The 15,917-nt window shown below is 40.5% G+C and overlaps 3 protein-coding genes across 3 annotated transcripts in view; 1 reads left to right on the top strand and 2 right to left on the bottom strand.

Annotated features, from left to right (window-relative positions):
* Positions 1-926: 926 nt before the first annotated feature.
* On the bottom strand, positions 927-3,943 carry glod4 (glyoxalase domain containing 4). The gene is made up of 9 exons (XM_019892692.1): positions 3,765-3,943; positions 3,625-3,674; positions 3,443-3,563; positions 3,196-3,340; positions 2,975-3,111; positions 2,323-2,409; positions 1,969-2,082; positions 1,510-1,596; positions 927-1,191 (listed from the first exon to the last, which is right to left on the bottom strand). The coding sequence occupies exons 1-9, from the start codon at positions 3,900-3,902 to the stop codon at positions 1,126-1,128; spliced, it is 945 nt and encodes a 314-aa protein (XP_019748251.1). The 5' UTR covers positions 3,903-3,943; the 3' UTR covers positions 927-1,125.
* Positions 3,944-4,369: 426 nt separating this feature from the next.
* On the top strand, positions 4,370-6,787 carry mrm3a (mitochondrial rRNA methyltransferase 3a). The gene is made up of 4 exons (XM_019892689.1): positions 4,370-4,813; positions 5,311-5,555; positions 5,965-6,126; positions 6,190-6,787. The coding sequence occupies exons 1-4, from the start codon at positions 4,461-4,463 to the stop codon at positions 6,729-6,731; spliced, it is 1,302 nt and encodes a 433-aa protein (XP_019748248.1). The 5' UTR covers positions 4,370-4,460; the 3' UTR covers positions 6,732-6,787.
* A 248-nt stretch (positions 6,788-7,035) lies between these two features.
* The window catches only part of nxn (nucleoredoxin), a 30,341-nt gene continuing 21,459 nt past the window's right edge, over positions 7,036-15,917 (bottom strand). The window contains exons 3-8 of the mRNA XM_019892691.1: positions 12,823-12,956; positions 11,367-11,467; positions 11,182-11,288; positions 9,020-9,199; positions 8,253-8,377; positions 7,036-7,555 (exon numbers count right to left, since the gene is read on the bottom strand). Of these exons, the coding sequence (XP_019748250.1) occupies positions 7,373-7,555; positions 8,253-8,377; positions 9,020-9,199; positions 11,182-11,288; positions 11,367-11,467; positions 12,823-12,956 (830 nt within the window). The 3' untranslated portion in view covers positions 7,036-7,372. The remainder of the gene's footprint in view (positions 7,556-8,252; positions 8,378-9,019; positions 9,200-11,181; positions 11,289-11,366; positions 11,468-12,822; positions 12,957-15,917) is intronic.

The following is a 15,917-nucleotide window of genomic DNA, read 5'->3' as shown; positions in this document are numbered from 1 at the left end:
TCTAGATGTTTTCCTTGCCCTCCTGGGGGTTAAGATCAGAGGTGTCGATCATATTTGTCAGGTGTGGGCATGCGAAGACCTTAGACCTTTTGTGATTTGGGGCAACATAAATAAATTTGACTTGAATATCTGGTATTTGGCAACTATTCCACCATCATCATGAGCTACAGACGGAGCCCCTAAGGCAGGAGTATCAAACTCCTTTTTGTCGCGGGCCAGATTATAGTTACCGGTTCCCTTGGAGGGCCGTTATGACTGTGAAACCACAAAAGGAAGTCAATAATAATGGTTTATTCAACTATAGTTTAAGTTACTGTAATGAGGGTTTTAGTAAAAAGAAAACTTACACTAGCTCTCTTATATTACATACGAGAATTTGAAATTTTGTTAAAAACTTTAGCAATCATCATGGAAGTCAACATACTGTATTTGATTTGCTTTCGCGGACCACATCAAATGATGTGACAGGCCAGATCTGGCCCCCGGGTCTTGCGTTTGACACCTGTGCCCGAAGGTGACATGGAGGGGAAAAAAAAACCTCACCTCAGGGAGCTCCATGGCTTCCACTGCTGCTGTTACGTGATACAGTATAGAAAAACAATATACTGTAGAATAATACGAATAATTTGGTTGTGTGTATGCGTGCGTGCGTGTGTGTGTGTGTGTGAGTGTAAAATGGCCTCCAATTCTGGAATGACCCTTGTAACACAGGAAACGTGGTGCCAAATCATTGCTTTCTATTATTACAAATCAAACAAATGTAACAATATGATTTATTGTTGTGTTTATTATTTTACTTTATGTTGACTGTTTTGTAAAGCACTTTGTTACAGCTGCAGCTGTTGTGAAAGCGCGATATAAATCAGGATGTATTGTGTATTGTATTAGTGGATTTGTACAATACAATAAGAACAGTATATTCCAAACTCAGTGCAATGTATGTTGTATTTTAGACCCACATCCTTCACTTTTGTAGTTGTCCATCTAATTTCATAGCATAGCATGACATAAAAATGAAGAGTTTTGTCCTTAAGTGCTACACAATTGAAAGTGTAGGGACCTTATGATCAGACTTTGTATTAAAGTGCTGTGAAAGTTGAGTTTTTCCAGACTGCGTCGTTCAATTCATGCAGCAGCTTTCAGTCTGTTGTGCTTGGCAAACCACTCGTTGCTTTTGTCATCAGCCATTCCCTGAAAAAGAAGAAAAAGAAGACTGTAAGCATTATATGTATTTTTTTCCACACTTATTAGGGCACTTCATTCTGGGCAAAAATGTCTGTTGCAATACAGGTCATAACAGTGTGATAAATATTTTAGTGTCATTCAATGACAATATTTTCACAAGTGTTTTTCTTCTCTTTCAGCAGTTATTGAGGCAAACTTGCCTTGTTTGTGGTGGAATGGTTAGAAGCGTTAAGTTAGGGGTCTGTGGTCACTGCAACATGTTTTACGTCATTGTGATACTGTTTGTCCTAACGCTTACAAATGAAATGCAGTACAATCACTGACCTTATCAAGGAGCTCATTTCCTTTGGGGTCCACCATGGAAAGCTGTCGAAAAGCTTCATCACCCACAAAGCAAATTTCATGACCATCCTAAAAGGGGGGAAAAAAAACAACCAAAGGTCAATTTTTTTTTTTTAATCCAAGATTCTTTGACATCATTATGTTTTTCAACTTTGTATGATTTAACAATTTGATTCAATGGACATTAACCGCTTATTTTCAGCACTCACTATCTAAGGACTCATTAAGGACTCATGTATACAAAAAAAGACATTTGCCAAAATATATTCACTGCCCCCCCCCAAAAAAAAAACCCACAACACACCCAAGAAACTTGTAAGTCAGGACAAAAACACTATACACTTTCAAATAACCAACAAACTTGTAAGTCGGGGTAAATGAAGTTACCACTGAATATATATTTTTTAGAGTTAATTATGTGTATTTTTCTAAAATACTTACTGGGTCAGCTAGAATCACCACCTCGACAGTGGCTTTTCCTGGCGTATCCAAGCTCACTAAGGGTGTGAGAATTTTCTGATTCTCCTTTTTCATCAAGGCCTCCAGGTCAGGAAGCTATGGAAATCGGCGTCAAATTAATATTGAAGGAAGTCATGATCCCACTGAATAGAATTTGGCCAGACACACTCGTGCCTACTGTAATGACCAATTCACAACTTTGACAAGTCTCATGCAAAAAGATGAGAAAAGGTTTTGAATACCTGTCCACTGAAGTGAGCCGCTACGCAACAAAAAGCCTTTAATTCATAAGTCACTCACACATTAAATAATACCAATAAAAAATGTATATGTTACTTGATCCCGAGGGCATGAAAAGGCAATCCTTCCAAATGCTGTTCCATGGTTTACAGTCCCATTGATGTCTTGTAGCTCCAGTTTACACTATACACACAAACATATATGGATGGCAATTAATGTTGGAGTCTTTTGAGATTAAAGTTCAAATTCAGAGAAAATAAAAAAAGTCTTATATTGAAAGTGAATTTCCGTCACCTGTTAAAATTTATTTTAGTTATACTGTATTCACACAAAAAGACTATCGGTATATGTTTGATAGAATTTGACTTTGATATTTTCATAGTATATAGCATTACTGTTGTTTCTGGAATATTATGAAATAATAATGACTAATCTAATATGCCAATTTCTTGTCTTAAATGCTTCTTTTCCTCAACTTTATTCCCTTAATAATACACAAATTTTCCCGACGAATGAATATGGCTATTAAAAAACCAAATTTTCTTAATACTATGCCTTTTTCTTTAAAAATGACTATGGTATATGCTCAAAAAGTTCATATTTGATTGCAATATTATGTTTATTCCTTTGAAAAATATTACTTGAATCTGGAAAATTTACAACCTTATTCTTACAATATGTCTTTAAAAAACGTTATTCTAGAAAACAAAACAAATTAATCTGTGATCTCCTCAAACACACGAGTTACCTGTGTCTCTCCAAATCCCAGCAGCACTGTTTTCTTGTCATCATCCTTTTCAATAACCGTCATTCCCAACAATTTTGACCAGTAATGAGTGGACTTTGGGAGATCCGATACTCCAAGGCAAACCTTCTGCACAGGATCTGGAGTAAAGAAATCATCATAGCAACAATGGAAAGAAAAAGAAGAAAAGACTCCCTGACACAAAAGAAACCTTTGACACTCACCTGTGGAGGGCTGTTCTTTGTCTACCAGGTAGAAGGAATACCCTCCTGGAGCCTGTGTCAGGTAAAAGCTGTCCCCAACTTGAGTGAGGGGCCAGCCCAAACGTTTGGCATTGCTGACGGCCTGGCTTGACTGAATGGTGAGCCCCTTCAAAACAAATTGCCAGCGGTCATAACAACAACAACAACAACAAATCTCGACTCGATAGTCACTTCAGCCCGATTACTCCAAAGATGTCTTCAAACCTACCAAAAAATCATTTCCAAGTTGATACTCAGCTACCCCATAATTGTAGGTCAGCTCAGCAACAAAATGATTGTCCTCTGGACCAAAACCAACCATAGTCTTGCTCCATTTGCCATCGTATGGACTGTGTGAAGAGTTTAATTTTAAAACTTTATAACGTGCACAAAGTTAAGGGTGTAACTCACCCATTACATGTTGCCTTGCAGCCTTCGACAAACTCCTCGTGACGCAAAACCTGCAATTCACATTTGAGGACACTTAGTTGTGAAACACGTCCATTGTCCACATTAATTGGGGATGATAAAAAATAAGGAAAAAAACCCACCTTCATTCCCAAAACATCTCGGTAAAATGTTGCCGTTTTGGCTCGGTCGCCAACTTTAAAAACGAAATGTAGCGCTCGTCTCATGTTTTTCGAAAGACGTTGTCGTTGTTTGTTTTTTATTATGATTATCTGTGTCATGTGATTGAGACTGAACTTCCGCCTTGATCGATTTCTCTGCCTTCTATTAGCTGCAAGCAAAGCGCCAACACGACATTTTCTTAGTGACAACAGGTAATAATAGTACATGTTGGATCGAGAGAAACTGTTGTATAGTAAAATAGCATTAGATCACTACTAAATGACATAATTTTTATAAAATACAGCAGAAACGTAGGCTCGTTTCGGTTAAAATGTCAAGCTCTCGCGATACTTCAGTTATCCATACAAAACAGGTAGAGGGCGCTGTAAAGTAGAGAAAAGAGGGGTTATGATCAAATATTACATCGTACTCACAATGATGTCTCAACTCAACTCAACTCAACTCAAATGTATTTATAGAGTACTTTCAAACAGCCATCGCTGCATACAAAGTGCTGTACATGGAGCAAATTAACATATACAACAAACAGTAAAGCAAATCGGTAATAAAAACAGTAGATATGTCGAATACAGTAGTACGTAAAACTCTTGCCAGACTTAAGATGGCGCTATAGGCTGGCAGTGATAACATTCGAAAAGAGAAGAAGACAAGGAAACATGGCTACCTACATGAGTTGCCTATTCTCCTTGGAACGAGCTGTTTTCTCTCCACGGGGTAATATCTTCAGCGTGGAAACTAAACGATACGTGCGCGGACTGAGAAGGAGGCCGGTCAGGGTGATATTTCCAGAAAATGAACCAAATAGAGGAGACGTAAAGCTGCCAATTTCGGAGGAAAAAAAGGTGGTAAGAGTTCCATTGAGAGCAGAGCAGAACCTTGGAGACAGAGGTGGTGTGAAGCGCAGGAATGGCGAGATATCACCGCCAAAAAAGGCTCATGTGGGTGGAAAAAGTGATCAACTTGATGGAATCCGCTTTGAGAGGGCTTCACCTGGGGATAAGAGCCTGGCGTGAGTGTTGTTCGCACACCCCCACTGCCTCTCTCGGCTTGCTTGTGATTTTTCTGACAAATGGTTCATAACATACAAAATAGCTCTCGGTATTATTACAATATGATGTCAAAATTAAGTTAGATTTTTATTTTCAGAAGAGTTCAATCCATCGAATTTTTGTTTTTCTGTTATTTCGTTTTAATGGAATTAAAAAGCAAAAGTTTATGCACAATTGATACATTGGGAATGTTTTATGTGTAAAGTCTATGTGTAAAACAACGGCAAAAACGTGTAAAAAAAACCCTCATTAAAATATTTTCACAGGTACTGGAATTTACGTTGCAGACCTAGTTCTTTGGTGGGCATATACATGCATAATAGGAAAAGCAGTTACCATTTTCTAACATTTGTATTTGAGACAGCCTGATTTAATAAAATATATAATTCAAATAAAAATGATTACGGTAATGCCTTATAGAACTATTAAGACCAGAGTCATGTCGTTTGCCTTGCAGGAGGTTGGTGAGCGTGGCCCGTTCCAGAACGTTTCGGGAGCACCAAGGCAAGGTCCTGCTGGAGGGTCGTCGTCTGATATGCGACGCTTTGAACGCGGGCGCTGTTCCTCAAACCATCTTCTTCAGCACCCTCGAGCGCTTACGGGAACTTCCTTTGGACAAGCTAAAGAGGGCCACGCTGTTGAAAGTCAAGTTTGAAGACATCAAATTGTGGTCTGACATGGTGGCTCCGCAGGGAGTCATAGGTGAGAGTGGCTTTTACGGTAAATGTTACAGGGTTAATCTCAGACGGAATTCTCATTAGATTACAAACCCAAGTTTGCACCCGCCCCCTCCAAAAAATAAGAACATATTCTTTTAGATTACAAAAAGCTTAGACAAAAAAGTCAATCTTTAAATTGAGTCATTTCCCCAAGACTTGTGAAAAAAATACTGCATTGCCATAAACACTTATTTTTGTAAAAGTGATGAAAATGAAGTAATTTTTCAGAGAAAATAGTCATCACAAAATTAAACTTTTTTTTTAAAACAACTTGTAAAAAAAAAAAAAAGTTACGGTAACTCTACAAACAATATGAACTTGTTTTTTTCCCCAATGTGACTCTAATACTACGTTTTGTATTGTTATTGATTTAGTTTTGTATGTATGCGCAGGTATATTTTCTCGTCCTGACGCATCTCGACTGAGCTTTGCTGCCAGCAAACACTCTGTGCCTCTATCACTCATATGCGACAATATCAGAGACCCTGGCAACTTGGGCACCATACTGAGATGCGCTGCCGCCTCCGGCTGCCACCAAGTACTGCTCACTAAAGGTAATACTAGAGGTATGAACATTTTAATTGTTCTATGAAATAATGGTTTCCCGCCATCTCCAGGCTGCGTTGACATGTGGGAGCCCAAAGTTCTGCGAGCAGCGATGGGCGCCCACTTCCACCTTCCCATTCATTCTAGTTTGAAGTGGGAGGAGGTGGAGCATCATCTCCCCGAGCACGTCTGTGTTCATGTGGCTGACAGCCAACAAAACCAGGAAGTGAACTCCTCTCACAAACCCAGCGATTTTGGCTGGATCAGCACGACACATACTCACCGTGACGTCCACTTCGAGGAATCTGACTCCGATGAAGAAGAGCTCTCCCTGCCCAGAGTGGACGCTGCGCCGTACCATGATGACTGGGCGAGGAGACCAGTTGCCTTGGTGGTCGGCGGAGAGACACACGGGCTTAGCGTAGAGGCGCTGGAACTGGCAGAAAAGAGAGTGGGACGCAGGCTGTTCATTCCCATGGTTCCCCACATGGACAGCTTGAACTCAGCCATGGCGGCCAGCATCCTGTTGTTTGAGGGCAGGAAGCAACTGTTGACAGCTATGCAAAACTCTGGAAGGAAGTGGACGACCAATGCAGGACGACACGTTTCATAATGTTAAGGCATTGTGCTGTGTACTCAACTTCCAAATTAAATGTCTCTTATCTCAAACGCTTTAGTAATCATTTTTGCTTTAAAACACCAAAATGCCTTCTGTTGACCATTCAAACCTTGTTTGAATCCACTTCACACACGGCACGGAGGTGGAGTTTTTCTCCTTTCATAGACGGGTTCAGGTACAAAGGGGCGTTTGCGCTGTTGTAGGAGTGAACACAGCCGGCTTGTTTCACAGACAATATCATTGACTCCACTCATTCCCTTTAAAAATTCAGTGCAGGAGAGTTGAACACAATCTCAAACAAAATTCTGCATTCACTTTATTCTTTTTTTTGTTTGTTTTTTGTTTGTTTTCAAAGTTCCATGGTCCAGGCGTGAAAAAGATGTGAGTGACAAGTAGGTCCGCTGGGCTTCGCTAGAATCCAGAAATGCTATTTTAATAATGCCATATGTGGAAAAACAAAATAATCTTTATATATATATTAACTGTAGGGGTGATAGAGTCAATGCAAGGCACCACAGGAGATGGAGAGAGTAAAAAAAAAGTTAAAATAGTAAAAAGTGAAGGATGACGCTGAAGGAGTGCATTAATGATGATTGTGAAGAGTCCCGTTCTTGTCTGTATTTAGACCTCCCGTTTCAGATGGGCTCGGGTTTGAGCTTGTCTGCCAGGAAGTCGCCAACAAACTGCTCCACCACGTCCGGCGTGATCTCTTCTACGTCGCGCACGTATTTGGCCCGTGCTGACATGTCGAGGATGGTGAGTAGCGGCGCTGCCTCTGGCAGATTTGTGTAATCACGCAGAGAGTCACTCATGTCGTCCTGCGGAGACAATGAAGACATTAGGGGCCCGTCATGTCCTGTGGGTGCCAGCGAGGGCATTTGCTGTTCGTCCAACTCCAATATAAGTACAGTGTCATGGCGTTATAACCCTGTAAGCAATGAATATTTGAACACAAATAGTGGCGCAACAAGTCGCCAGATAATATTATGACTCACATGGCATATATTCTTTATCCTCTGTGGGGAATGATTAATATTGCTGGGCTTTCTGAGGTGCAGAGGGGGCAGCACATTGTCCACTGAATCCCAACAGTTTGCTTGACACTGATTAAGTGTGTACGTACGTGTGTGTGTGTATACGAGTGTGAGCCACGTGTATTCTGAACGTCCTCAGACAGGAAGTGAGATGTGAGCGCAATCAGGATGTGAAAATGAAACTTGCTGATTTCACAGGCGACAGAGGTAAAGGCAGGAAATTAAACTGAAGGCTTCGAGGATGTAAAATATCTGATTTGGCTTATGAAGGATTCATTTTTAGGATGTATTCACACCAAGACTTTTAGGCCAACATGGTGATGGGCTGCAGACAGAGCACATTTCTCCCCCCTGTCAGTTTGTTGAGTGAAATACAAACTGGAATCTACAGATTACTTCCCACCACTCAAATCTACTTCTTTGCACATGTGCGCTAAATGCCATTCAGCCCATGATGGAAAGGATGTTTTCTTTTGCTCACCTCTCCGGCCACGAAGAAGAGCAGCGGCGTCTCCTCCTCCTTGGCTTTGTACTTAGTCATCAGCTTCTCGGCGATGGGTCGGATCAGCTCCTTGGCCGGCTCCAGCTCGCCTTCATCCTCGGCGTCTGAAGAGAACAACAGATGGTCCGTGTCGTGTTTTGCTATACGGTTTGACCTCGACACACATCAGGAGGGTGTTGAATTTAGTCGCTTCCTGCCAAATACTCTTCCTTCTTCAAAAATTTGGAAGACATGTCAATCATGGGTGTAGGGAAAATAAATCTCAAGAAGCCATGCCCGGAAGGTCGGCCAATTTTCACACAAAAATCTAAACATCTCCAGAACGCATCACTCTATTTTCAAAATTCTTGACGCATTGTAGTTGGGTTGAAGTGGCCATTCCAGCATTTTGACAGACTCATTATTTTCAAATCCCATCCCATGAAACTAGTAACTTCGCTCTTTGTTTGAATTGCAGCCCCCCAAACCAATTTTTTCTTACTAGCATGAAATTAGGTATTTACTATCTATCATGAGTTGACTCCAAAAGCCTGACGAAGCCAAGTCTGCAACTAATTAAATAAATAAAAACCACAGCAAATAAGCCATTTGATTTGAAGCGGCCATTTTTAGGGGTCCTTCAAGGGGTTAATTGTCCTAGATATTGAGTTGGACTGCTCCCAAATTGGAAATGTATATCCTTGACAGGTGGGCGACAACATACAGCGAGAGATTTCAATCGATATCGACAATGGCCGCCGACTCACCCACAAAGAGGACGAGGCAGGGTCCCTCGTGGAGTTGCGCAGCGTTGGCCTCGCTGAGCTCCAGCACGGGGCGAGGGTGCCACGGGAAAAGCCGGCATTCCGGGTCGTTCAGCACCTCCACGCGGCCCTGTCGCGTGATCACATGACCCTCGGTGTCCAACAGGATCAAGGTGGGAATACCTGAGGAGTGATAAAGGGGATTAAAAGAGAACAGGACAGGAAGTGGATGATTGTCTGGACGCCATTCTGTTTTTTTTTGTTTGTTTTGTTTTGTTTTGCTGTATGAAGGTTTTGTTTTGTTTTATTTTCACAACAAAGAAATAAGAATTTACTTAACAGTTGTCCCTTTTACGGAACCCCAACTTACATTTTTATTTTCAAGTTTTTCTAACTTACATTACTATTTGAGCCCCCAAAATACAAATTGTGTTTTTGACAGTATACATCTTAAAATTAGACCACCCCCAAAGTAGGCATGCTTTTTGCTCTGTTGATTTTATGTCACAGAAGAAGGCAAAGGTCAAGTGTATTTTGGATCCGACCATTTCTATCCTGCTTATCCTCAGTAGGATCGCGGGTGACTGGAGCCTATCCTAGCTGACTTGGGGTGATCATTTTAGTACCTCCAACTATTCCGCAGTCAACTAGAAAAAAACCCACAAAGTGAAAAAAGAAAAGGGGGAATGGAACACTCAGTCATGTGCACAACAGACGTGTCGTGTCCTAAAATGACTGTCAATGCAATCACTCCTCTGCAATTCTTTTGCACAACAGAAGTAATCAAATAATCCATGGAGTTAGAAACAGTCGACTCCCTGCCTACACACATTGTTCCCCGTAGGGCTGCTTGTGGATCTTGTGATCATAATCTGAGCAGCCTTATCAGAAACAGCCGTGATGCAGGAGCACAGCCGGGGCGAGTGTCACTGTTCATCTTATGAAAATCTTGTCTGCTCATGTGGACTCCAGGCAGGCCAGAGTAGGTCAAGCAGGTGGGAGTGGCAGAGGGAGGGGGGTGGGGGTTGCAGCGTTGACATCTCTGTGCATTCCTCACATGCTTTGCAGGAAAAACCTCGCAACCCCCCCCTAGCTTCACTTATTTGAGTCAGGGAATGAAGAGGAAGAGTGGGGAGCATAGTAGCACAAACTGGATGACAGAGCAAATCCAGGAGCTCATAAAAATTCCAAGCTGCAATGAGAGATACAATCCTGACAATTTAGGATGTCAACCGTGAAAATATAAGTGTGGATTCTACAGTAGCTAAGCAATTCAGAAAAGAGCTACTAAGGCAGAAAAAAAGATGTTCCAGATGCAAATTTTCTGACTATGGATTGTTTATAGCCATTCTGTTAATTTACAGCAGGGGTGTCCAAACTTTCTCATTTGAGGGCCGCATCCATAAAAATGCAAGGATGCAAGGGCCACTTTAAAATTCTTCAACTATAATCCATTAAACACGCTAAAATGAATCAAGCAAGCACATATATTTTGTATTGTAAACACTTTCAAGTTGCTTGAAAAATAAATGAAAATATTTAAAAAATTTGAGGTGCTAGAAAAAAAAGCAAAGATGTATTTCTTTTAAATCAGCATAGAAAATACATTTAGGGACACAAAAAGCTATCTCTGACTAAAATGTGGTGTTGCGCAGTTCAATTTATGTCTGTGTGTATGCTCGGTCTATACGGTACATGTTGCTGCACCATTTGTGTTCACATACCAGTTGTTTGAAGCAACAGTACTGTTGCTTATGTAAGACAAAGTAAAGTGGCTTGGTTAAATACACAACGTACAATTCTCTATTTTATGTTTACTTTGACAGTAAACTTCAACTGGGAATGGCAATAAACAGCTTCAAGCCAACATTTGGTTCCTTTCCTTTCGAAAACTGTTGGACATCTTCTAAACTGCACACAGCACGCTTGGAGGCGTGCAGAATTGACATCATGGTAAGAAAAAAAAGCGCGTAAGTAGGTCAAATTTTCATGTGCAACCCAAAGAGAAAAACAACAACAAAAAAAAAAATAGACCGATCGTTACTCGCCCACCCCCCCAAAAAAAAAACCCAAACAAAACAAACAACAACAAAAACCTCCTAAATTGGGACACTGTGTTTCTATACCGTGTGTCTGAATGCACTGCGAGAGGAGCACATTGTCACCTTGAATCCCATACAGCCTGTTGAGTCGCGAGCGTCGAGCCTCGTCTGAATATGGCACCGCCAACCAGGGCATCTCGCTGAAGTACTGCTGGAAAGACTCCTCAGACCTACAGGAAGGATAAATTAGACATGTGTGTCTCTCAAGAAATAGACCTAATCCAGTACACTGTATAATGGTAGCTTACCTGTCAGCGCTGACAAACACAATCTCAAACTTTTGACCCGACTCTTTGACCGTGCGATACGACTCCACCAACACTCGTGTCAAACTACGGCACGGTGGACACTAAAAGACATCAAAACAGATAATAGGTAGACTTTATTATTCCTGTGACAAAGTGGTCATTTTTTTTCTAAGACAAAAGCAATGTATTACAGGTATATCATGAAGATGAAGCATCTTTTTCCTGGTAGTACTCATATTTATTCAAGAAAAATGTTGTAATCGATTGAGAAAAGTTACTTTTGTTATTATTTACAATGAAGGAAAAAAAATATAGAAATACAAGAGGCCGAAATGAGTTTTCTCCGCAGGGTGTCCAGACTCTCCCTTAGAAGAAGTGGCTGGGCAAAGGGAAGTCTGAAGGACCCGACCCCCGAGAAGCGGTAGAAAATGGATGGATGGAAAAAAAAAATAGTTGAAAACGTTTCACACTACAGTTGTATATTTTTTCAAGAAAATGTGTGTAATTGTGAAATTTGTTTTGTAAAGCCCGACTTTAGTACTAATTGTGTTGAGAAGAATTTTTTTTCGTTTCACACTACAGTTGTATATTTTTTCAAGAAAAGGTGTGTAATTGTGAAATTTGTTTCGTTTTGTAAAGTCCGACTTTAGTCCTAATTGTGAATTTTTTTAAAGTGTTAATAAATGCAAGATTCTGACTGATTATTTTACTCTCCTTATATTACTACTACAACATTGTAATATACTGTAATGATGTTTTTTTCCCCTTCAAGGCCCAAATACTCAACCCTTTGCCCCAAAAATGCAATGCCATTTTTCACGATTCTGACTGATTATTTTACTCTCCTTATATTACTCCTACAATATTGTAATATGATGTTTTTTCCCTTCAAGGAATATTCAAACCTTTGCCCCAAAATGCAATTCCATTTTTCATCGCTTGGGGGCGCTTTACGGCGTACGACAGACCCGTTTTCTGCCTTTGCAGTCCTAATGACTTGGTGCTTGGTGGTATTGTGGTGCAAAACAATTCTCTTTCTGGTCCATCTCAGTGTCATGCGTGATTGTGGTTTGGTCGAGCCAACCCCTCAATAGAAGCTATTGGCAGCTTCAGGGTCAACTGGGACCAGCGTTTGCGCCAGTGCTGGGATGAGAGTATAAAAAAATAAATCATGACTGTACTTTAGGAGCATTTTCATGTTTCTGTATTTGAGTATTTATTTTCCTGCACATTTCTCACGTTTAATCCCCAAATTCAAACATGGGTATGCATATTTTGTTCTCCTTTGCCAAATAAGTCTTGTGACTTTTTTCAAACTCCATGGACGATGAAACAATATGACAAAAGATGAAAGTAGGGGTAGAGTCAACCATGGCGAAGATCTTTACTTCATGCAAACCTCACTCGCCGCCTCTGAGGCGAGAGTCAATAATGTCACGTCATAAAAGACGCTCACCCAGTGCGCCGAGAAGTAGACCCCCACATAGTAGCCCTCCAGGGAAGCGCTGTCTGTCGACTGCCTGTTGCTCCTGAGCAGAGGCCCCGCCACTACCTCTGCAAACGGTTTGGGCCCCCAGGGGAACTCCAGGCCTGTGAAGAGGAGGGCGGGAACAATATAAGGCAGGTGTTGTCCAAATACCGGCCTAGAGGTCCATTTGGAACCTCTGCTGCTAAAGTTTGAATGACAAAAGACTATTTGTAGTCAACTGCAAAATTGAAGTTGATTAAACAATGATGTCATTGGTATTTTTTTTCAGCACAGTTTAGCGATAGCATAGTATTACTTTTTATTTTTATTTTTTTGTAAAAAGTTGAATAAATATTTGGCATACTATTTTTACATTTAAAATTACATAGAAATCACAATGTTACACGATCACACTTGTAGTTTTGCATTTTAAACATTACACAGTTTGATGAAAATCCAGAAGAGCATTTTAAAATTTAAACTTGTAAAGACATCTGAATGTGAGAAAATAGAAGTTTTTCCTCAGTTGAATGTGACAATCTCACAATTTTTTTCTTTAATTTTTCAAATGTAAAAATCAGTTCAATGAATATCCGGCCCAATTTGTTTTTTATTGAACTTCCTTCTCGTGATCATGAGTGACTGCAGGTGGAAGTTTGCTCTTTGCCAGTATAAAAACAGCATTTGCTGCATTCTATGCTGGGGAAATGATCGCACGTATTGTATTGCAACTTAAGTGTCGACCAATACGCAGAACAACAGGAAAATTCCAAGGAATTTGCTGAAGACCCAAGAAGGACAATTACAGATGTATGCGCCAAGTTGGGGTTAAGTCTTTTGGAGCCTTTTCTAAACAAGTGCAGATTTCAAGAGCTTCGATGAAAACAACTGCACGCAAACAGATTGACCAATGCTCAGAACTGTGGTGAAGTCGTAGGAACTAAGAAGGAGAAATGTTTTGATTTTGGAAAAGTCTTTTGGAGAGGGGACATGTTAAAACAAGTGCCAATTCCACGATCATCAGGTGAAACAGTTGTACTTAAGTGGGTATGAGCAATACCCAATACAATGGAGAAAGTCTTAGGAACTCCGCAATTGCACATTTCCACACTGTGCGAAAGACTTTAGAAGTTATTTGGATATCTGGAAAGTCTGGAAGATAACTAAAAACAAAGACTATGGAGAGTCTTTGAGGATTCATTTAATGAACATGTTTCCATCGCCATCCAAAACTATTTCCTGTCTTTGAAGAAGCAACCACAGATTATGTTGAAATCTGTTGAGAGTTTCGAATGAACCTGACATGGGTGTTGTTTTTTGAAACTTTGAGATCAGAACCTAATGTGTTTTTGAAACCATCGAGGGCAATTTTTAGTTTTTGATGAACGTAACAGATGCATTTCATAAGCATCAAACAGCATCTTCAACGGATTTGTTTGACACCACAAATACTCATAACAATGTCTAATAATGATAAACACACATCCCAAATTTGATGTCACAAAGTCAAAATAGCTTTGGGGTTTGAATTGAAAAACAACAACAAAAAAAACATGAGCGGGCGAAGTTGTTTGACCTGCCATGACACAATGATGAAAACTCAATCTACATTTAGTGTTGAGAATTTTTCTAGTACATATGCTTCAAATGCTAGCAATCAAACACATTTTTTAGGGCAAGATAGTATCCAAAGGACCATTGGAAACAGAAATTGAGCCTAAATTGGACCCTTCGAGTCAAAATGGCTGACTTCCACTGTGTTTTCATGCATGGCTTCTGAAGACGTTTTTTGTGCCTTACATGCCCATCAAATTTGATCTAGCTACGTCTAATCAAACTGTCTTGGAGAGTGCTGTCAGTCCATGCAAACAGAGATATGATGCAGTTCATCCTCTCCTTCCTTCCAGTGCTGGTTCACACTTTCACTTCCTTTTCATGGTGTCTTCATTGTTTGCCCCGGGCAGCAGAAAGTGGAGTTATCCGGGGAGGGCGGGCAGCGGAGGTAATCCTAAATAACGGCCTGTACAGCCGCTCCATAATGGCGGCTTTATGCACGGGGCTTCATTAGGCAGGAATGACACGTCTGCGGCTCAACAGCCGCTCATTGTGGTCCTGAGGCTAAAAAGGCCACTCGCACACTCTCCATCTTTCACACTGGCTGCAGGCACTCCAGTCAGTCTTTTCATCCATGCGGAGAACGCTCGCCACGATACACCCACATTGGCTAACATGGCAGCTGCTGTCACACGGCGACTTATAATAAACTCATGATGACAAACATACATCGTATATGGCAAAATGCCAAGAGTTGCCTTCCTAGTTTATTCCTCTTAATGAGGAGCAACAGCACAAAGAATGCAGTGTACAAGGATTTCTGACGAACTCGCCAGCTACAGTCACACTTACTACACTTTAGCTGCGTTGTGGTGACAAACGTTTACTGGAAAACACCAAGAAGCAAAACCATAAGTTTCTTTGTATTTTACACCTTGCTTAAAAAAGGGGAGAGATTTTATCGAGAAAACGCACAGAATGGACGTCAAGGTCTTCTCACGAACTCACCAGTTGCTTTTACACCGATCATGAGAAACAGAAGCAGTGAAGGCAAAAATGAGCCACGTGCTGCTTCACTGAGACATTATTATCCAATTATGCCTGCTTGTGTAAATTTTCACTTTCACATTTCTTTTCCCCACTTGTCATCACTGGTGCACAACACACACATGCACGCATATATATATATATATATATATATATATATATATATAAAAATGTAAACTTCTTTTAAGTAAACTGATATGAATTAAGTACACAAAAATGGCAATAAATGTGAACAAAAATCCCGTGAAGCAAATAAAAACATAAAACAAGAAAAACAATCCCCTTAAAATAAAAATACATACATAATGAGTACCGTAATACAAGTGAATTGTATGTTGTTGTTCTGCAACAGGAGATTTATGTCTTCTCCATCGCCAATTCGTTTGCAAGCACAGTTAATGAATCATGCAACGAGCACCGCAGGGTTGTTCTGGCTTTCATTAGCCAGCCCGTAAAAGCTGTCACAAAGAAAAGAAATCCAC

The sequence above is a fragment of the Hippocampus comes genome, unplaced genomic scaffold, assembly GCF_001891065.2.
Source record: "Hippocampus comes isolate QL1 unplaced genomic scaffold, H_comes_QL1_v1.1 scaffold72, whole genome shotgun sequence".
Taxonomy (NCBI): domain Eukaryota; kingdom Metazoa; phylum Chordata; class Actinopteri; order Syngnathiformes; family Syngnathidae; genus Hippocampus; species Hippocampus comes.
This window is presented reverse-complemented; position numbering and strand designations above follow the sequence as displayed.